We start from the raw sequence: 20574 nt of genomic DNA, 5'->3' as shown, positions 1-20574 counted from the left end.
GGAAGCATCTCTGGTGTCCAACCCCTCTCTGCTCTTTACTTAGCTTGAGGTGAGACCTAGCTACCGCCAGGCACCACATCCTGGTGCTGCCACCCTGATGCTCAGTATAAACCTTTTCTAGAGGGGAGCAAACTGCAAAAGGTTGTCAGAGTTTATCAYGAATCCATGATGCAGGGGAAGTCTAGCGTTTGAGGGCCACTGCTTCTTCTGTTATTGTCCTTACTTTGCTGACAATAAGTCACAGAAAGTTTGGGCATTAGATTAAATGCAGAAACCCTGGCAAGCTTTTGGCACAGGGAGAACACGCACATGTGGCCTCTCCATGTGCACAGAGCAGTGGGGATGGAGCAGCAGCAGATCAGATGAAACCTCCTTCGCGCTGCTTTGAGCACAGCCCTGAAACCAACGGTGTTGTGAGAGCAAGCGAAAGCTGTTGAGCAATTGAGAAAAAGCRTCCCTACCAGCATGCAGGATTTCAACAGTTCGTTAAAACATCCATCTGTCATCTCCAGAGAAGCGTCAAAAGGCATCCCACAGCCTCCCACCTGCGAGCAGCTGGCAGCTCGTGTGCTAGAGTCGAGATGTCGTCAGCAGATGTTGCAGCAAGGACCAATTCAGTGGTGGTGGTGGTGGTGATGGGGCAGACCCAGGGCCAGGAAAGAAAGAGGGCCTGGAGATAAGCTGAAAGGTGAGACAKCCACCCCGGCCATCCACCCTTCCCTGGTCTCCTAAACATTTCTCCTCCTGCTCCAGYTTTTGGCTGCTGGATGTTCAGCTGATGGGAACAAGGTAGAATAGAGCCAAATTCAGCTCAGCTCTTGAAAGGATCTGTGGGAGAGTTTCGGGGATTTTTTGCCTAGATTTAGCCATGCCCAATGAATCCCGCATGCTCAGTCCAGGGCCAAGTCATTTGCCATGAAGTCATGGTGGGAAATGCACCCAGGAAATGGCAAGAATTGGCCAAGCTGGACCGGAATACGTAGTTAAAGCCTGCTGCCCAGACAGCATGCTGCATCAGGATGCCATCGCTGATGGTGTTAAAAGCAYGGAGGACAGCAGAAGCAAGCCAGAACAGTATCCAGTGACAAGTCTGGTGTGACTGGGATGTCCAGTTTTAAAACTGAAGATGCACGGGTCATGCAGCTGTCACCAGCATGGGTGCAGCAGTGTAACCAGCTTCCAGTCGGTGCCCGTTAACTGCCCGTGCTCGATTTCCCCAGCCAGGATCCCAGACTCTGTGGTCGCAGAGAGCTGGTAGGCGGTCAGCACACACAGGCTCTGCTAAACCTTGCACCCAGCTGCACCATATTGGGCAAACAGCTACCCCAAGCCATTTTSTAAGCCTAGCTAAAAGATGGTAAGACCCGCCACTCAGCTTGAGCTCACGCTGAAGCTTTTACTCGCCACTTGCCTGCAGGCTCCAGCTGGGGCTGGCTGTGTTCAGAGCTTGGGGCCACCTCCAACAAAGTTGGGGAAGGGGCTGAGGGCCCAAGGCTGAGCTTAAATAGAGCAGGGTGGGGATGGAGGTCCCAGGGGAGGCTACCCAGGGTCACGAAGGCAAGACTGGGTGGCCGRTCTGGAGCTCTTGAGGTTCAGCAGCCACCGGTGAGGGACATATTTGGGGTGTCACAGCAGGCAGAAGTGGGGATTTGATGTGTCCAATCCCATAAAGAGCTGATGRCTGCACACACAGTGGCATAATTTCATGCTAACATTTAAATATATGACATATTGGTGCCCCTATCGCAGTGCCGAACTGGAATGGAGGTTTGAGAAGACTTTGGAAAGAGCCAGGGAGCTTGGGCTTGGCGAGCCACTGGGGTAGTTCTGTTTTGTTTTATTCCAACCAGAACTTTACACTCAGATAATGGAAAACCTAAGGTATTTTAATGTGAATTTTTGGTAATGTGCAGAAGGAACAGAACTGGAAGGTAGAGTCGCATTTGATATGTTCAAAAGTGCTTGGAAATCTCATTGCCATCTCTGAGTCAAAACAAAAAGAAGGAGAGAAATCTGATTTTGATGCATCTGCCTTTGATGGTTAAACAGTTGAAGTTGTATGTCTGAGATGGAAGAAACAGTTCAAGGAAAGAAGTCAGGAATGTATCCAGTAACTTGGCAAGAAATTGAAAATGGGTGATTCAGCCAGAAAAAAAAAAGAGAAGTGTGACCACGAGCTGAGTAAAAGTAAAATTTACTCCAAGGAGAGCTGAGGATGGACCCCAGAAGGCCCAGATGTTTTGCTCTCACTGGCATGGTGTCTTGAGCTCGACAGCTGCTCAGAGACACACTCCGCCACTGTAGGACTCCAAGCCTTCTCCCGAGCCTGTGCCTTGGCTCCATAGATACATCCAATATTCCTGGCACCCACACACTGCCGTTCCCCCTGGCCTTATCTACACGGGCATGAAGAGCTTCAGGAAGGAGAGACAACCTGCATGGTGTGATGCCCTAGCACCGGCTGTACACCTGCTCATCACCAGCTCCCACCGCTTGGGAAGCTCTGTCACACAGCACTGAGTCCATCTACCTCCAGGTCCTAAACTCGCTGCTGCAAAAACCAAGCATCCACCCAACAACCTTTGAGGGCTCTCTCTGAACCCAGCACATTCCTCCTTTCCTGAAAGGGCACAGACCCACCAGCCCACCTTGAGAGCACCGCGTCACGTGTGCAGCTTCAGGTGGGATGTCAGGGAGACCTTGGCCGTGTAGCATTTCCCGCACACAGCGCACCTCTACGGGGCTCCCCCCCCCGTGTGGGTCCTTTGGTGTTCGATCAGCTTTGAGCTACACGCAAAACTGTTCCCACAGTCAGGGCATTTACAGGGTCTCCAGAGCCCAGAGGTTCTTCAAGGTGGGTCACTGCTGTCACCTTTGCAGCCTGGCCACTCAAGCAGGTCCCAGTAGGTCAGAGACAAGGGAGCTGAGTGGTGTTTCAAAGGGGTCAGGATGGTGCTGCCAATGGTCCTGGTCCCCAGGGGACAGGCAGAGGGGAAGAGGCTGCCAGCGCTGAGTGTGAACCTCCTTTTGCCTTGGCCTCTGTGTGGTCCCTTCTCTTCAGACAACATCTTGTGCTGCTCTGAACCCTCCTCTTGCTGCACCACGAGGGACATCACAARTATCACAAACATCTCCATGCACGGCTCCGTAGAAGAAACCTTTCACTCTGAAACCAGAGGTCCCTTGTCCTARAGTCTCTGCCAACCACCATCATCCCAGACTGTCCTCTCCACTGGTAGCATCCCCAAGCAACGTCCAAAACCTCCATACTCTATCCTGTATGCAGTTTCAGGTGGGACGTCAGGGAGACCTTGGCCTTGTAGCGTTTCCCACACACAGAGCACTTGTAGGGGGCTTCTCCTGTGTGGGTTCGTTGGTGCTCATTCATTTTCGACCTGCAAGTGAAGCCCTTCCCACAGTCAGGGCATTTATAGGGTCTTTCTCCCGTGTGGATTCGCTGATGGTAAATAAGGTCCGTATTCCTCCGGAATCTCCTCCCGCAGTCCGGGCAGCCGTATGGCCTCTCTCCCGTGTGGATGCTCTGATGATCAACAAGGTTTTGCCTCCTGGCAAAGTGTTTCCCACAGTCAGAGCAGAAATATGGCTTTTCCCCTGTGTGGCTTCTTTGGTGGGACAGCAGCGTTGTGCTCTGGCCAAAACTTTTCCCACAGTCCAGACACTTGTAGGGTTTCTCTCCCCGGTGATTCTTCTGGTGCGAGATGAAATTTGAATGATCACTGAAGGTCTTCCAGCACTCAGAGCACTCGTAGGGCCTCTCCCCAGTGTGGGTCCTCTTGTGCCTGTGCAGGCTGTACCTCCAGTTGAAGGTCTTCCCACACTCTGTGCACTCATACACCTTCTCTTTTGCACAGACTCGTGCCTGTCCGCTGGTTTCGTTCTCAGCATCCGGACTGCCTCCTTGCAGGGTGAATCCATTCTGTAACATCCCTTTCTGGTTTCCCTGTTGCCTTTCTTGCCTGTGCTGGTTGTTCGGCTCGTGACCCTGTAGAACATCCTCTCTGATCATTCCTGGTAATRTCCCATGCTCTTCCTCTTCTCCAGAAATCTCTTGCTTTGGGATCCTGGTTTCATCCTCACTTGCCATGACATCACCTGCAGAAGAGGGAGGAGAGAGATGAAATCCATCCCCAAGCACCATCCCTGCCGTTCGGCACCCCACGCCCAGGGGACTTACAGGGCATCTCTGCTGGGTGCGTTCGCTGGTGCTTGAGGAGGTCTGGCCTCCGAGCGTAGCGCTTCCCGCACACCAGGCAGCAGTAGGCCTTCTCCCCCGTGTGCACTCTCCAGTGCCGGATCAGGCCAGAGCTCTGGCTGAAGCTCTCCCCACAGTCGAGGCACTTATAGGGTTTCTCACTCTTGCAGTTACTCTGGTGCAAGAGGAGACTTGAGCTGTCGCTGAAGGCTTTCCCGCAGCCTGGACACTTGTGGGGCTTCTCGGTGGCGTGGGTTTTCTGGTGCCTGGTCAGGTAAGTTTTACAGCTGAAGCTCTTCTTGCAGTCAGCACACTCATACATTTTCTTCGTGCGGTTCCCTGCTCGCACTGTGATTTTCTCAGTGTCTCCAACACCCACTCCCCGGAGCGGGGGTGTTCCCTGGCTGCCCCACAGCAGGTTCCTCTGGTGCTTCTGCATGATGCCCCAGCTCTCCCTGGCTTTTCCCAGCTCAGCACTCCCCAGCGCTAACCCAGGAGGTTCCCCTTGTCCCAGTCCTGCCTCCTGCGCATCCCCATCCTGCTTGCCACATGCTGTCCTGTCTCCAAGTGGGAGGGAGAGAATCCAGGCAGGAGTGACTCCTTGTGCTGTGGGAAGAGGAGACATCATGGCAAGGGAAGGGAACGGGGCACAAAGCCAAATGCCTACCAGGGAGGAGGAACCCACTACTGTCCTTCCATCCTGACCCCACACACTGGGGAAGAAGACTCTGCCCCCTAACCTGGGAGACTGCTGCAGGGTCTGAAGGGGTCGACATCCCTGACGTGGTCCCCACACTATGCCCCCCAAAGAGCGGGGAGCGAGGAGCCGAGCCCCACGTCAGCACGATCCCCCGCACCCCAGCTTCTCCTCTCCCTGGGAAGAGGGCTCCTTACCCAGCAGGGCTGTAGCCTCATAGTTCTCCTGCATGGTGCCTCCAGACAGCTTGCTGACCTGCGTCCTCCTGCCTTCTGGTGAAGCCCTTGAGGTCACCTGCAGGAAAACCACCGCCTCTGAAACAAGAGCYGCCTTCGGCTCGACACCCCGGTCAACACCTCCGCTGCGGACAGCGTACGAGGAGGTGAGGGGACACGGGCTGGAGCACACGATGGCTCCAAGGCTCTTGAAGAACAGCCGGGGAGCCGGTGTCCCTGGTGGGTTAACGCACGTTCTGACCCCAGCACACACACCGAGTTACACCGCGTCGTTAGAACCCGTTAGATAATGGAGGAAGATTTGGGAGCTGACACAGTGCTCTGAAATCTCCACGAGAGGATGTGCCGGCTCCRCACTTTTCTCTCGGGGAGTTTTTCTATGATGTCCTGCACAGTGCAGCAGCACTGAGCCCAGCTCAGGCCAAACCAGCCACGGCATGCATCTCCGTTGCAGCCCCGCGCCGAGCATCGCGCCCACGCCCCAGCCTCGGATCACCCCACGAGCGCRCGCCGACCTAAGGAAGAGGGTGCTGCTCCAGACCAGCCAAGCCGGGCACCCACCTCCCATCCCCGGGGACCCCACCGAGGCCCGTCAGCTCACCCCCTGGAGCGGGAGGAGCTGCAGGGGGGCCCAAGCTCAGCCGGACCTCGGCTCCGGGGTTACATCAACCCTGTGCTCCGCGATGCATGCCCGGAGCCTCCTCCTGCCCCCACCCCGGCCCAGGGGCTCCCCGTTACCTGCAGGCTCTGGCAGGACTGGACAGGGTGGGGGGCAGAGCCTGGATTTCCCAGCCCCTTCCTGTGTCTCTGCACACTGAGCCGGGCTGCAACAGCGTCCGGTCCGGGCAAGGCAACCGAGTGCCGGCACGGGGTCCCAGCCCTTTGGCCCTGGCCCTGCGCAGGGTTGCAGCTCAGTCCCAGAGCTCTGGGGCTGGAGGGAAGATGAGAAGAAAAAAAAAAAAAAAAAAAAAGAGAGAGAGAGAACATGAGGTTTAACCCTTCAGCCCCAGCAGCACTGTCTTATTCTGGTGCCAAGAGCAAAATCCTCCCCGCCGGGCTTTTAAAAGCGTCCACGAGGCTGGGGCAGCTCCCGAATTCTGTTCTGCAGCCAGCCTGGCTGGCGCTGGCGTGTCCTGGGGCCTGGGGGTCCCCCGCCAGCCCCCGATGGCATTCGGCAGCGGTACCAGCCACGGGCCGGGCTGGGTCGGGGGGAAAAGCCGCGGGGATTTTTGAGCGTTGGGCTGCGCAGGGGCAGCGAGCGGGTCGGCTCCTGCGGTGGCTTTGCCACRGCTTCACCCCACCTCCCAACCCCTGCTCGGAGGAGAAGCAACCCTGCGGAGCAAAGTCTGGGCAAGTCGAGCGTGGGAGATCACAGGAAGCAGCAGCACAGTATACGGACTTTGTCTGCTTGAAGAGCATGAAAATAAGCGCAGCTGCTCCAGGAAACCTCTCCGGCTGCCTCTCTGCTCGCAGCTTCCCCATCATTTCCCGGGTGCCCGCTGGGTGGGGCTTGGGTGTCACGAATCCGCCCGGCCCTTTCCCTTTGCACCGAGGCTTGGCCCGTTTATTTGTTTTGGAGGTTACCGGTTGGACACTGGCCAACGAAGCGTCGGAGCAGCAAGGACATCACACAGCAGCGAAAGAAGAGTTTATTGGGACACTTGGAGAGCTCCACGGCCGCAAGCAGCGCGGCGAAGGGCGCGAATCCTCGTCAGCTGCCAGTTTCCCAGTTGGCCGCCTGCTTGGTCCCTGTGCCAAGACGTCTCCAAGGACGGAGATCCCACCTCGCTGGAGCTTTGTCCCAGGGCTGCGCTGCCCTCGGGGGTCTCAAGTCCCACAGCCCGCCCGGGGTCTCCTCTGCTATTTACCCACCTCTGCAAGCTCCTACTGGGATCTGCTCCGGGATTTGGGGATRTGCTTGTAGGGGCTGAAAGGATGGATGAAAGAGCCTGGGAGGGAAGGAGAATTGTATAGAGAAATTAGGGAAGGAATTGCAACTATAGGGAATTGCAACAGGGAAACAGCTGTATAAGAGCCCCCACAGACCGTCACCACCAGCAGAAAGAGTGTCCACGGTGGGACTCATCGTGGAGCTCCAGCATGGTTGGCGGGCTGCACCTCTAGGCAGACGGTGAGAGGTGGGCTCCYGCGGGAGCGAGCCCCACGGCTCCCRTGGGAGTGAGCGAGTCCACGCGCTTTTCTCCTCCCCACCTCCCCAGCGCACGGGAGATGCGACCGTCCGATGCTAGAGCAACCTCGGTCTACGCGGCGTGGATTTTCTGGTGCCTCGTAAGGTGGGAGCTCTGGCGGAAGGCTTTCTGGCAGATGGGGCAGGTGAAGGGTTTCTCTCCAGTGTGGATCCGCTGGTGGGTGATGAGGAGAGTCCGCTGGGGCCAGGACTGGGCTCTCCCTGCTCTGGGGGGCTCCGGGGGGCTCCGGGGGGCTCCGGGKTGCTCGTTTGCTCCCYGCACACCGGCTTCGCCCAGCCCCGCGTCCCCGCCTGACCCAGGAAGCTCAACGCTCGCATCCTCAGCTCCCTCCTCTCCCTCGGCAGCATCCGGAGCCCCGTGGTGACAGGAATCCCCGAGCCGGGCCCAGGTCCCCCCCTCCCCGGCCCTGCACAGCCCCCACCAGCCTCGAGCACTTGCCTGACCTGGGGGGCGGCTCTGTCCGAGGCTGCGAGCCGGGTCCCTCGCAAATCCTCCCCAGCGCGTGCTGCCCCCCCCGACCGGCAGACCCCCGGCCGCGTCTGTTCATCGTGTTCTCGACTCCCGAAGCTCACGCACGCGTGCGTGTGCACACACCGGGGCACACATCCAGAGGCGTGCGTGTTTGCCTTTTGCTTAATGCATCGGGTGCCATGCGTAATTGCACCCGGTTTGCGTGTAACGCGTGCGCTGCAGCGTGCAAGTCACCATTAGACGCTGCCAGCATTGCAGGAAACCCCTCGGCTGGTGCTCCTTCAAGAATAGCTTTATTTTCTGGTTCATCTATGGATTCAAAGAGAAAAAACTGCAGCAAGAGGCACGCCAGGAGGAGGCAGTGTCTTCTCCTCTGCGAGCCTCCTTTAACCACGTTAAGAGGAGTCCCTGCTGCGATGGGTTGTGGTTCTGCATAGGGGTTCGGGGCTGCACGTTGAGGAGAGCTGAGGTCTGGACACCTGTGATGGTCACAGGGATCTCGGTGCAGCTTGGCTGCCTCAGCACGTGCTAGCCTGGATGCTTTCCCCTGATCGTCTTCTTTTCAGGTGGGGAAGAATCAAATTCTCCTACTAGAGCTACACTGTTGGTAGTCTCCAAATAACTTGAAGTTGTTAATAACTGAAAAATACAGAGGGAAAATCCTTTTTAATCTAAGTAGTATCTTTTTTTAAGTACATGTGAGCATATCACAACACTTGGAAAGTATTARGCATCAGAGCACTGCACATCCCACTACTGAAATGGTTCCTTGCTTGGAGCTGCGTGGCAGACGATGCTGGCCCTTGCAGTTCCGTTTAACAGACCGAGTTTCACAAGACTTTAGGGAATTAAAGTGAAAAAGAAGAGGGGAGATGCACAGTTCCTCCTTCCCAGCCTTGCCACTGGCACAGTGAARTTTTCCTTCCCCACCTCAGGTAGGTGCTGACATGCTTGTTGGTTGTCTAGGCTCTGCTCATGGCCAGAGGTTGCAACAAGGCCTTCTGGGGGCAAGCAGTTTGCCTGGAGACGTCACCTTAGGAGCACAAAAGTTGTCTTGACCGCTGCTCCCTCTTGCTGCAGACTGTCCCAGGCAGCTCCGCTCGGAGGGAGACCCGTGGACGGACGGCGAAGGTGGCTGGAGCAGCGTTGCGCGCGTGCTTACAGACCGCGCGGGTTGTCCCTGTGCTTGTCAGTTCCTGCTGCCCGGCGTGCACGGGGCCACGCACCCGCCGGGCACCTTGGAGAGGCTCTGCAGAGGGCAGCCCGGATGGAGCAGAAGTTCCTCCGCGCTGAGGGCACGTGCGAGCGGAGGAGCTGACTTCAGGCTGAGCCGGGCAATCGGCCCCACACGGAACCAGGGACGAATCCTTTCCCCGGTCAGCGGGGCCAGTGGGAAAGTGAAGAGCAAGTCTTCGCTGTCAGCGTCAAAAAAGGCCACCTTCTGCCCTTCAAAGTCCAGATAGACCCTAATCGTCCGGGGGATCTGGGTGAGCATGAGAGGTTTATGATCAGGGGAGGTTAGAGCCCAGTACTGGCCTCCGCACTGGAAAATAGCCAAGATCCCATCCTGAGGGGCCGGGTTGATCCATCCCTTCCTCTTCATGGAGTCCCTGGCCACCCCCATTGCCCAGACCCCCCCTTCTTCAGTCCCCACATCCACCTCCCAGAAATATCTCCCCGAGATGAAGCCTTCCTGGCCCAGGACGCAGTGGTAGGTATCGAACCGCTCGGGGTTGTCGGGCATGGCCTGCCGCGTGTCTCCCCGCCTCACGTTCTTCCCGTCCGCAGAGAGGATGAGCTGGGGGTGAGCCGTGTCCGCGTCCAGCGTGACGTGCACTGCGGGGAGAGGGGAGGGACGGCAGAGCTCAGCAGCGGGCTGCGGGTGGCCAGGACGCGCTCTCTCCCAGCTGGAGAGCGGCCGAGGAGGATCTGCCTTTGCGATCTAYCCAGAGCAACGCTGAGCTATGATTTATCCCCCTTGCAGCAACGTTTTGGGGGCAGATCTGACTGACACCTCATGCATTCAGCGGTGCCGGGGCAGGTTCCCTGGTACTAGACCCTGATGGTCTCTGTTGGTAACTTCAGCGTGGCTCCTGGCACAGGTGTGGCCCGGGCCCGCAAGCACGGCCCAGGCGATGTCCAGGCGTTACCCGCGAGCTTGCACAGGCCAGGGTCTGCTCCTGATACGCACTTGGGTTAGGGCTGCCCYGTCTGGAGCCTTAAGGAAATTAAGAGCGTGGATATGGGGTGTTCTGCGCCGGTCTACGCAGAGGATAGACCTAGTCGCAAATAATTTAGGTGAAGCCTTAAGTGACTGGCTTCGCCTTCTGAGGAGGTGGCAGTAGGGGAAGCAGGAAATCCTGGTGGTGATGCCCGGTGATGGGCCTTGGTGGAGCTAACCCCGAGTGCTGCAGGCGCAGACCGGGCTCCATCAGCCAACCTGCTGCCTGGGGTCGTTCCTAGGCCTTTTGCAGCAGCCAAAACAGTACGGAAGGGCTCGTTCAGTGGGGCAGAGAAAGTGGAAAAGGAAGCAGGAGCTGTTATAGCAAGCGAGAGACTAGCTGCACGGTGGTGCGATGGAGGGGGCAGATGTTCAAGCAGAGCTGGCCTCAGCTCCGCACTATCCATTCCCACCAGCCTCCCAGGGAAGAGACCTAAGCACAGGCAAAATACGAAGCTGAGGTACCTTCCTCCACTGGGATGATGGTGTTTCTCCACCCTGGAAGCAAACACACACGGTTACAAGCAGGTCCTCCGGCAGAGGGGGGTGGATGCGGGGTGCTTTGGGCCAGCGGCCTGCAGAACAGTCCCAGGTGTGCTTTGGTTTCGCAGAAGCGCGGATGCTGCCTTCGATGTGGGAAGGCACTGCATCAGGCTGCCCGAGCGCTGAAGTGAGCTGCGTCGTCTGTTTTGAGCCAATTCGTCATTTTTTCGGACCTTGGGAATGTTCTGCCAAACAGTGTTGGTGGGGTCTTAGCCTGTAGTGGCAAAACCACACCAAGGCACTGCTGTTTGAAAGACCAGGGTTCGGTAAACGGGGGAGAGCAAGGATTTAACTTACGAAGTTCTGCAGCGTGTTTCCCTGGAACAAAAGCACAGTGAACACGTTGTTAGCAGAGCCGTGTACCTTTTTTGTCAAATTCCTGTGCACAGATCCACAGGTGCATCAAGCTGCCAAACCAGGGGTACCTTAAGAGGTGATTTACCCCCATTTGCAATGCTAGACCTCCAAGAACGTGCCTGGACAGGGAACCAGGTGCATTATAGGGGGAAAAGCAGATGGAAAGTAGCTTTATGTAAAACTGACTTGAAGAAAGGGCTTTCTGTGCTTCCACAGGATGCAGGGAATCCCTGGTGGCCTTATCTAACAGAAAAAAAAACCCTCTCATTGCCACTGACAAGTCAGGCTCAGCCCATCTAAAGTTAGAAGAAAAATTAGGGAGAGCTTCTGGTTTGGGAGGCTCCATCTAGCATGAGGAAAAGGCTCCTTCTCCGGAAGGGTGGTGCAGGCATGGGACAGGTCTCCAGAGAGGGGAGGGATCTCCATCCTTGGGTTGCCTGGACAAACCACAGCTGCCCTGACCTAGCGCTGGGGAAAGTCCTGCTCCAAAGGGTTGGATTAGAGACTCCAAAGACTCCTTCCCACAACACTTCTGTGAGTTTGATTCTGAACTCTGTCTTTTCTGCTCCARGTTACTGCCTGGGACTTCAGGAGTTTGGGGAGGTTGGATTTGTATCGCAAGGAGATGGAGCAGCTTTGACTTGGAAGAAGCTTAGACTTTGGTGGGCTGCGTGCTCTTAGTCTAAGCACAAAAGTATCTGTTTGTCTTTCCTTTACATGACACTTCATCAGCAATGTTGCAATCAAAGCTGGCAATTATTTGAATTTTTTTTTGGGGGGGGGATAAAGAATTAGGAATTTATCGCTCTTTCAGACCCCCTCTGGGGAGAAATCTGCAGCATAAACTGTATTTCTTTGAAAATAAGCAAGCTGCCCCCTTAGAAAGCCAGATGTTTCGCCAAAGATAATTAAGCTACTGGCAACATGTGGGCTGTAGATGGGCTTAGGGACCTGCAGGCTGCCATCTCGGAGCYTGACCTCACCAAAAGCAGCCTGGTTTTCCCCTAAGGTCGGCTACCCAAATTCACTGGTTGAGGTTGAGTCGCGCGTTGCGTTTGCTCCCCGCGTTACAAAAGCAAGGGCAGAGCCGCCGTACTCACTGATTTCTGCGTCACGTTCCTCTGAAAACAAAAGCAGAAACGAACGTTACGGGCAGCTTCCTTCCCGGCAGAGGCAAGTCACAGGAAAAGGTCAGCGACTAAACCCCCCCCCCCGGGGCACAGAGACTTGTGCAGAAGGGGAGCAGTGGTCATTTAACTGTAAAACTGTACTGTCAGGAGAAAAGAGCTCTTATTTBGGGGGTGGGGTGGGAGGGGGTTGCATCTTCCAGATTTAAACGAAATCTATTCTATTTTCTGCTGCTCAGAACCCTTTCAAGCGACTTTTGGGTGAGAAATTACCCAGCGAGCGCAGTTTAGAGGCAGANGGTGGGAGGGGGTTGCATCTTCCAGATTTAAACGAAATCTATTCTATTTTCTGCCGCTCAGAACCCTTTCAAGCGACTTTTGGGTGAGAAATTACCCAGCGAGCGCAGCTTAGTGGCAGACGCAAAGGGGCGAAACCAAGGCAGGCCCAGCCCCCTGGAGCACTTAATCCCTTTAGAAAAGGGGGAAGAAGGTCTCTTACCCAGTTCTGCGGCGTGCCTGGCTGCAAGAGAACAGGGAAAGCCACATGGATTAAAGGCGTATTTCTTCCACTCCTACGTAACGTCAGGGTTGCTCTCACTGGAGGCATTTTGCACGTGTGCTGGGGCTGCGTCTGCCGAGTAGCAGGACCAGTATTTCGGGATATAGGAATATTGCTCCAGCAAGTGGTAGACTGACCCCTGAACGTCTAGGGGCACTGAGCAGACCCGTGTCACTTCAGTTTGGTGTGAAACATCAGTAAACAGCGATGCTAAGGCTATACATACATACATATATATATATATGTATTTTATGCCTTACCTTGAAGTCGGAGAATGAAAACAAGCAGGACGATGAACAAAGCGAAGCAGGCAGCCAGGGCGGCGGCCAAAGCTACCACCCAGGGAGAGACCTCGGGAAAAAACGGATCTGAAACAGAACATCGTCCGAGCTGCGTTAATCCGGGACGCGAAGCTTTAAGCTCGCGCACGCGCGCGCGCGGGGATGAACGCAGTTACACGAGCGCACGGCCGCGCTCCAGCACGTTCCTACAGCGCGTTCACGTGAGCACATGGCAAACACGAATCTGAGAAGAGATCCAACCTAAAAAATTCTCTAAAGCACTTTTGGCAGCATTTTATGCTCTCTGATGGAAATGGCTGGAAAGAGGTAGCTTGTAAGCACTCCGTCTCCTCCAAAAGCCAGGCTAGGGTCTGAGGAGGTCCCTTGTTTGGGCACGGCTTCTAAACCACCATCCAGGAAACAGTGTCTTTCGAGGAACGAGGGGTTTTCACTTGGTGGTATGAAGACCCCATACATCACTTGCTTCGGATGGAATCTGGTTCAGAAATAGCTGTTTCTCCCTCTCCTCGGCTGACACGAGAGCCTCAGTGTTTCCCTGGACTTCTGAACTTTTGCTCCGATGGTTACTGACCTGATATGTGAATAGTTGACTCTTTCTCCTGGTCAAGCTGCATGTTCCTGATAAAACAGGAGACATTTCGCTTTGAGGTTTTTTGGATAAYGATGGACTTCTCCACTTCAAAGTAGCCGTTCCCGTCTCGGGAGTCTGATTCAGCAAATGAAGGGAACTGCTGCCCTTGGGAATCTCTCCACAGCATCTCAGGTTTTGGGTACCAGCCAGTTGCTCGACATCCCACTCGGATACCTCCGTCTTGGTAATCCTCCACGGAGAGAAGGGGACTGGAACCTGAAACTGGGATGAAAGAAACCTGTTAAATGCAAATATTAGAAATGCCCCTCCCAGAGGAGATCTTTTCAAAATCCTCTAGAAACTTTTCTGTTCAGACAGCGATGTTTGTCTGCTCGTGTCCCACCCTGGGACAGCTTGGAGGACACGACCTTCGTAACAGGACAAGGTGTGTGAGGATTTATCTTTGGATGCAGCTATGGTGTTGCTGTATCTGTGGGCTCTCGGAGGTTTGATCTTGGAGCAGTGCATGCTCTGCAGAGGTGCGAGGCCCTGGGGGACAGGGATACGCTCACTGGGAATTGGATTTTCAAGCAGAAAAAAAGGCAAAAGGGACTTCTGAGTTGCAACAGGCAAAGGGGAAACGCCAGAAGCCCAATCTGTAGGCAACCCTGACTCCAGGTTTTTACCTGCTACCTTCAGCTCTACCGTGGCTTCTTCGTAAGAGTTTCCATCTTTAACGAGGCACTGATACTGTCCCTCGTCGGTCAGCCTGACTCTGAGGATCCGCAAGGAAACATTTCCAAAGGAGATGCCCTCTTTCAAAAACTCTGTCCTCTCCTGGTATTCGGGCATCTGGGATGAGTAGTGGTCCTGTCCACCGTGATAGAGGTGCACGTAGACGGAAAACCGGGACCGGAACCATCTCACCTCCATGTTCTCAGCGTTCAGCCGGGGGGAGAGGTGGCAGGGCAGCACGACGTCTCCTCCCACGACAGCAGTGATGGGGTGCTCGGGTCCCAGGACTCGGAACTGGGCTGGGAAAGGTGGCAGAAGAAGACAGCACGTCTATCAGACACAGGCATGAGCCGTTCTGCTGCCGCATCATCTGTGCGAATGGGTGTCCTTCAGGACCTAGAACCGAGCTGGGTGGGGGGTCAGAAACCCTGAGTTATTTACTGAGGCTGAAGGCACTGCTGAGCTCTTGATATCTCAGTAACATCATGCTATCTGCTCCCACAGGCATCCTTCAGTATCTATCACCTTTGGCACAGTATTTACAAGCAGAAAAAAAATTATAACAAGGGATGAATGTCATCTAAGGAGCAAAATCAGTGGAGACCCTTACCAGAATCCAGCTTGTGAACATGAAAACCAAAGAGGAAAATTCTGACCCAAGTCAGGACCAAGCTGCTGCGTGGAAGACTGAATGAGGAAACCAACATCTTCACACCCAACTTCACTGGGAAAAGATGGAGAGGGGAAGAAAGAAGTGAGTGTAAAGCTGAGTGTATTAAAAAGTGCATAAATTTGGAAAGGATATTGCCAGATAGAGCTGTAGCGTTCAAAACCTGGAGAACCAGGCAGGAGTTGGGTTTTTTTAAAAAAATAGGTTGGAAGAGACTGTTGGGGTCTCTGATCCAACCCTGCTCACGGCAGGGCCGAGGAGATCGGGTAGCTCTGGGCCACCTCCAGGTAAGTTTTGATACCTCCAAGGATGGAGGCCCCCCACCTCCACGGACCTGTCCCACCTGCGCAAGGAGGAATAACCATTTTGACGTCTGAGCCCGTTCCCACCGCCCAGGCTCGGACCTGACGGTGCGGGCACGACTCGGTGGGAGCTTGCGCCTTCCTTGGAAGGGCCTCCAGCAAAGCAGAGAGGACAGGAGGAAACCCTGGCAAGCTGGGGTGGGGGGAGGAATCAGATTTTCAGGTCTCCTTATAACGTGTGTGCGTGGGGAAACCTGTAAATTGAAATCTAGGTTTTGGGGCAAAAAGTCAGGGAAAGCCCCCTGCCCACTCCTGCGCTCTGCTGCCAAGTCGGAGGGAGCCGGCTCCACGGGGGGGGGTACGTGCCTGACACCCACGCGTCACATCTTGGGCAGGGCTTAAACGGTCCCGGTTTGAAGGCGCTTTCCCCTCCCCACCCCGAGTTTAAGCCGGGGCTGGGATTCCCGTGGGGCTGGGGATCCTCCAAGCCCCCAGCTGCTTTGAGGGCTCTTAGCGTAACGCCCCCGACCGGTGCTGCCCCCCAAGCACCCCGCGTCTCCCGTGGCCTCGAACCTCCCCCCAAGCAACCTCCGTGCCACCAAACCCGGACACCCACCATCCCCAGGGCCCTGCCGTACCTGTCCCGCACCGGACCGGACCCCTGCTCCACGGGAAGGAGAAGACATTGCTCCTCAGGCGCCGGGCGGAGGTAGCACCCTCGCTGCAGCTCGCTTGGAGCGCGGAGGGTTAACAGCAACCCAGCGCGGAGGAGATGGCACAGGCAGGAAAAGGGTGGGCCGGAGAGCTAACCCAAACTGCTGTCAGCTTCCTGCCTAACGGGGGTTCGAGGTCCGAAGGGTGGAGCTGAGCCGAGCCGAGCCAACGCGGAGCGGAGGCCGCCGCAGGGAGCCTCGCGGAGACTGCCGAGGTCGGCGCGGAGACCGCCGAGGCCGGGCGGCCTTCTCCACCCGCCGGGGCTCCTCTGCGGCCCCGGTGCACCGGCGGAGCCCCCGCGGAGGCGGCGCTTGCCCCGGCGCGGGGACGTCCTGGGCGGCGCGGTGGAAATAGCCGAGGCGTTGCGTGCCGGGAGCCGGAGCGGGGAGGGGGGAAGGCTGCAAGCGGGGAAGCTTGTTGCATGCTAAAACCTCCAAGCRGCAGAGAGGGGCCGGCGGTGCACGTGTGCATGTTTCCTCCCCTTTCCAGCAATGCACGTGATTATTTTATTTCATTTTATTTTATTTTATTCCCTCCCCGGGCGCATGCCAGCGGCGAGGAGCGTGTGCAAGCACTGCCTGAGCGAGCGTGCTGCGACCGCCTCCCKGCTCAGAGCACACCTCCGTCTTTGCAGGCGGCCTCGTTTACACTGCTTGTGTTTTCCGGCTTCCTCAAAACCGAGAGCTCCGGAGCTGCTTTCGCTTTTGAACGATGGGGATCAGCGAGCATTTAAGCGTCCTGGCAGGCTTGGAGTAACAGCGAACGGCAAAGGGCTGGTTCCGAGCTCGTCCTAAAGCAAACGCGTCTGTGCCTGGAAAGCCGCTCGCAGGWTCGCAGCCCAGCCGGGAGCTTTATCGCTCCTCTTTGCACGGAGGTGTCCTGGCCCGACACCACGTCCCCGCTGCCGGCGTGCTGGTCCCGGCGTGCCAGCGGGGCTGCATGAGAGGGGCGCAGGTTTAACGAAGGACCTGCGCTGCCGGCAGCACGCATGGGTCGCGTTTGACTCATTATCCCCGAGGGCTCCTTAAATCTGTTAGAATTATCCCCTCGTCTCAGCTGCGCTAAAGCTCGAGCGGCCTCTGCCTGGGAAGCGACCCGGGAAGCGATGCCCGTGCGGTGGCGGCTCTCCGCTTCCAGGGTCCGCGTCGCCGGCGCTCTCCCGGCTGCTCCCGCCTCGGAGCAGGTCTCGGGACGCGGCGCCGCRACTCGCTCTTTTATTTTCTTTTTTCACGTTTACCCTCCTGTTTCCCGACTTCTTATCTCGGAGATGCTTCCAGCCCCTTCTGCTGGGCACSGCGGAGCCTTCCTTGGGCTGAGCGGATGGGAAATCAGCTTTCTAGGGTGGCTAAATTCTTACGATCCGCTGAAATGAAGCCCATCGCGTGTGGTGCTCCCGTTTCCCGTGTCCTTTCGGCACCCCGCATGCCTTTGGCGTTCCCTCCTTCGCTTGCTCTCCCGACATCCGCGCGTCGGTCCCTCTTTCGTCTGAGCCAGCCACGGCCTGATYTTCGCCAGCTGCTTTTAGCTCATTCCCCAGCCTCCCCCTTTTACACGTCCAGAAAAGACCTTTTTTTTTTGCAGCAGGAATGTAGCTATCACAGGTTTATGAGTGGCGGAAGAAACAGAGTTTGGTCTTGGACGTTGTTCTCGTCCGTGTGTATTCTCTGATGTCTAATAAATGGGTGAATTTATTAGCTGTCTGCTCAGTRCGAGGGGTTAGGCAGGAGTCTTTCTTCCCCTTGGCCGGGCATTTCCAACAAAAATGCAAGACCGGYGTTACTGATGCCCCCAGTCTCTTATCGGGTTGATCGGCAGGCTCAAAAGGTGCCAGAAGAGGAATGCGTGCCCATGGCCACACACACTGTCACCGCAGAGCCTCGTCTCCTTAGGAAACGGGTTAAAAACTGCTTACGGCCAAACGAAAAAAGGGGAAAATGTGCGCCACGGGGGATTTTCTTTTGTCAAGGAAGTCAGGTCAACAGGGGTGCAAGTTCCTCGTGAGGATGGTGTCTCCTTTGGAAATTTTCCCTGCACTGGACKACCTCCTCCTCATGCCAGGCAAAGTCTCTCCAGGGTCTCCGGCACCCTCAGGCTCTCTCCCCGGTGTGCGTTCTCTCGTGGGAAATGAGGTCAGAGCTCTGGATGAAGCTTTTCCCGCAGGCCAGACACTTGTAGGGTCTCTCTCCCGTGTGGATTCGCCGATGTTTAATGAGGTTTGAGCTCTGGATGAAGCTTTTCCCGCAGTCCTGGCACTCGTAAGGTCTCTGGCCCGTGTGGATCCGCTGGTGCTTGACCAGGTTGGAGCTGTGGTTAAAGCTTTTCCCGCACTCGGTGCACTTATAGGATTTCTTCCCGACGTGCAGTCTCTGGTGGGCGAGGAGCTCGGYGCTCTGAGCGAAGCCCTTCCCGCACTCGGGGCACTTGCAGGGTTTCTCGCCGGCGTGCACCCGGCGATGCTTCGTGAGGTTGGAGCTGTGGTTGAAGCGCTCGCCGCAGTCCAGGCACTCGTACGGCTTCTCGCCGGTGTGGATCCTCCGATGCTTGATGAGGTTGGAGCCGTGGCCGAAGCTCTTCCCGCAGTCGGCGCACTGGTAAGGCTTGTCCCTGGTGTGGATCCTCCGGTGGGTGAGGAGCTCCGAGCTCTGAACGAAGCGCTTCCCGCAGTCGAAGCACTCGTAGGGTTTCTCTCCYGTGTGGGTTCGCTGGTGCCGGAGGAGGTTCGAGCTCCGATTGAAGCTCTTCCCGCAGTCGAGGCACTCGTAGGGGCTTTCACCCGTGTGGGTCCTCCGGTGGCGAAGGAGATGCGAGCTCCAGCTGAAGCTTTTCCCGCACTCCGTGCAAGCGTGTTTTCTTTCCTCCGCGTGGATTTTGGATGGAGCTGAGCTTTCCTGGGCGTCCTTGCCTCCTGCTCCGCACCAGCTGGGTTTGGCCGGTGGCTTCGCTGAGCGAGATCCCAGCTGCTTCTCTGAGCTAGGATGATTTCCCCAGGCTTTTCCCTGAGAACAGCTCTGGGAAAAACTCTCTTCCGATCTACCTGTCACCATCCCGTGCGTTTGCGATTGCCTGGGAACATCCTGCTCCGAACGCTCCTTTTCATGTTCGCTCAGCGCTCCATCTCCAGCTGAAACAGAGAGAGTGATGCATGTAATTCCTGTGCCAAGGAGGAAGGGGGMATTTATTGCCCCCAGATGCTCAGTGTGCAATAAATCCAGCAAGGGACCAGTCAAACGAGAGGAAAACTCCCGCGGATGCTGGTCGCAAGCCGGGCAGGGGGTGGCTAGTTGAGGTGAAAGAGGGAGCATTTCCTCAGCACCCCCGTGGGAATCCTGGCCTTTTCCCRTCTCTTCCTTGTCATTTCTGAGTAGGGGGGGGGCTCGCTGATTCGGTTGTGGCTGCACGGTTAAAGCTTTACCTGCGTTGGCTTGGACATAGAAGGGAGCAGGRGGCTGGTGCCTGCGCCCCGGATAAACGCGGATAAACGCGGTCCTCGCTCCCTTGAGAGCGCTGATGGCGTGGATGAACCGCGGTTTCCCTTYGAGGGACTCCCGCACCCCCAGCACCCCGGGGCATGGGACTCCTTACCCGGCAAGGCCGCAGCCTCGTGGTTCTCCTGCATTATGTCCCGCGGAGGGCTCACTGATGGCGGTCCAGCGGGTCCCGCTGCTGCTGGCTGGAATACGCGGCCGCCTCCGCAAAGCTCGCGGGCTCCTGAAATAGCAACGGAGCCCAGCTCAGTGCCCTCTGCCCCGCGAGGCCGCTGCAAGGACTGGGGCGATCAACAAGCGATCAGCCGGCATCACAGGTTGTCCTGTCCCTCTGCAGCCCGTTCCAGCATCATCCTTTGCCCCTTTTTCRTCCCATCCTTGTGGCTTCTGTTCCACTCATCACCATAGGAAATACCATTTTTAAAGAAGGGAATATTGCCCAGGTTTGTAGAAAGCTTTAGTTTGGGAGGAACTTCTGGAGATCCTGATTCCAACCTCCTACTCCAGAGTGGACACCTGTGTGACCTGGAGACCAGATGAAAGCTCTGGGAGGGTTTCTGGGCTGCCCTCAGATCCTGGTCCACCATGCATCACAGCCAACAGTGCCCAGGGAGCTGCCATCTGTCCTGCACCCATGGGTGGCTTTCCAGGCTGGGCTATCTGAGCGATGTGGTTGTATCTTCCAGCTCTCTGCCACTGCTTAGCTTATGGTACCATCTCCTGTGTGGCTTTGGAGTAACACAGGCCAAAACCCATCTTTGCTTGTGCCTGCTGCTCYGTGTTATCTGCACTGAGCTAAACCGTGTCCCCAGGCTTTCGGGACAGGGAGCTTGTTCTCCACGGAGTTACTCCAAGCAGGATTTCACCAGGGTAACTCCCCATCTCTGTGTCTCTGCCAGCTACAGAGCTTTTGCGACTTGGTATTTTACTGTGCCAGTCGCTCTGACCATCAATTTTCATGAAGCTGATGGGTGGTAAACTAGAAAAACAGGGATTCTGGGGAGGATTTTTCCCAGTGTCAGATAACCAGCAGAATGATGGGAACAGGGAAGGTTTGGGGAGGAGGAAGATAATTCAGGTCGCTGGTCTCGGGCAAAGCAGGAGCCTGCAGGGCTTGTGCGGAGAAGGTGCTTCAAATCAGGATAAAAAAGAGCTTCCCTG

At 56.3% G+C, this 20574-nt stretch overlaps 2 protein-coding genes across 2 annotated transcripts; both read right to left on the bottom strand.

Annotated features, from left to right (window-relative positions):
• Positions 1 to 2178: 2178 nt before the first annotated feature.
• On the bottom strand, positions 2179 to 19624 carry LOC146589059 (uncharacterized). The gene is made up of 8 exons (XM_085316917.1): positions 19511 to 19624; positions 18022 to 19049; positions 7412 to 7491; positions 5885 to 5970; positions 5319 to 5362; positions 5108 to 5204; positions 4196 to 4819; positions 2179 to 4113 (listed from the first exon to the last, which is right to left on the bottom strand). The coding sequence occupies exons 1-8, from the start codon at positions 19542 to 19544 to the stop codon at positions 3272 to 3274; spliced, it is 2835 nt and encodes a 944-aa protein (XP_085173043.1). The 5' UTR covers positions 19545 to 19624; the 3' UTR covers positions 2179 to 3271.
• LOC146589060 (butyrophilin subfamily 1 member A1-like) lies at positions 8475 to 16190 on the bottom strand. The gene is made up of 10 exons (XM_085316935.1): positions 15853 to 16190; positions 14853 to 14961; positions 14194 to 14541; positions 13508 to 13789; positions 12895 to 13002; positions 12575 to 12595; positions 12049 to 12069; positions 10889 to 10909; positions 10514 to 10546; positions 8475 to 9663 (listed from the first exon to the last, which is right to left on the bottom strand). The coding sequence occupies exons 1-10, from the start codon at positions 15898 to 15900 to the stop codon at positions 9017 to 9019; spliced, it is 1638 nt and encodes a 545-aa protein (XP_085173061.1). The 5' UTR covers positions 15901 to 16190; the 3' UTR covers positions 8475 to 9016.
• Positions 19625 to 20574: the final 950 nt, after the last annotated feature.

This window comes from Rhea americana, unplaced genomic scaffold, assembly GCF_003343005.1.
Source record: "Rhea americana isolate MKP2758 unplaced genomic scaffold, rheAme1 scaffold_481, whole genome shotgun sequence".
NCBI classification, from domain to species: domain Eukaryota; kingdom Metazoa; phylum Chordata; class Aves; order Rheiformes; family Rheidae; genus Rhea; species Rhea americana.
The sequence above is the reverse complement of the archived record's forward strand: the minus strand, read 5'-3'. Positions and strand labels throughout refer to the sequence as shown.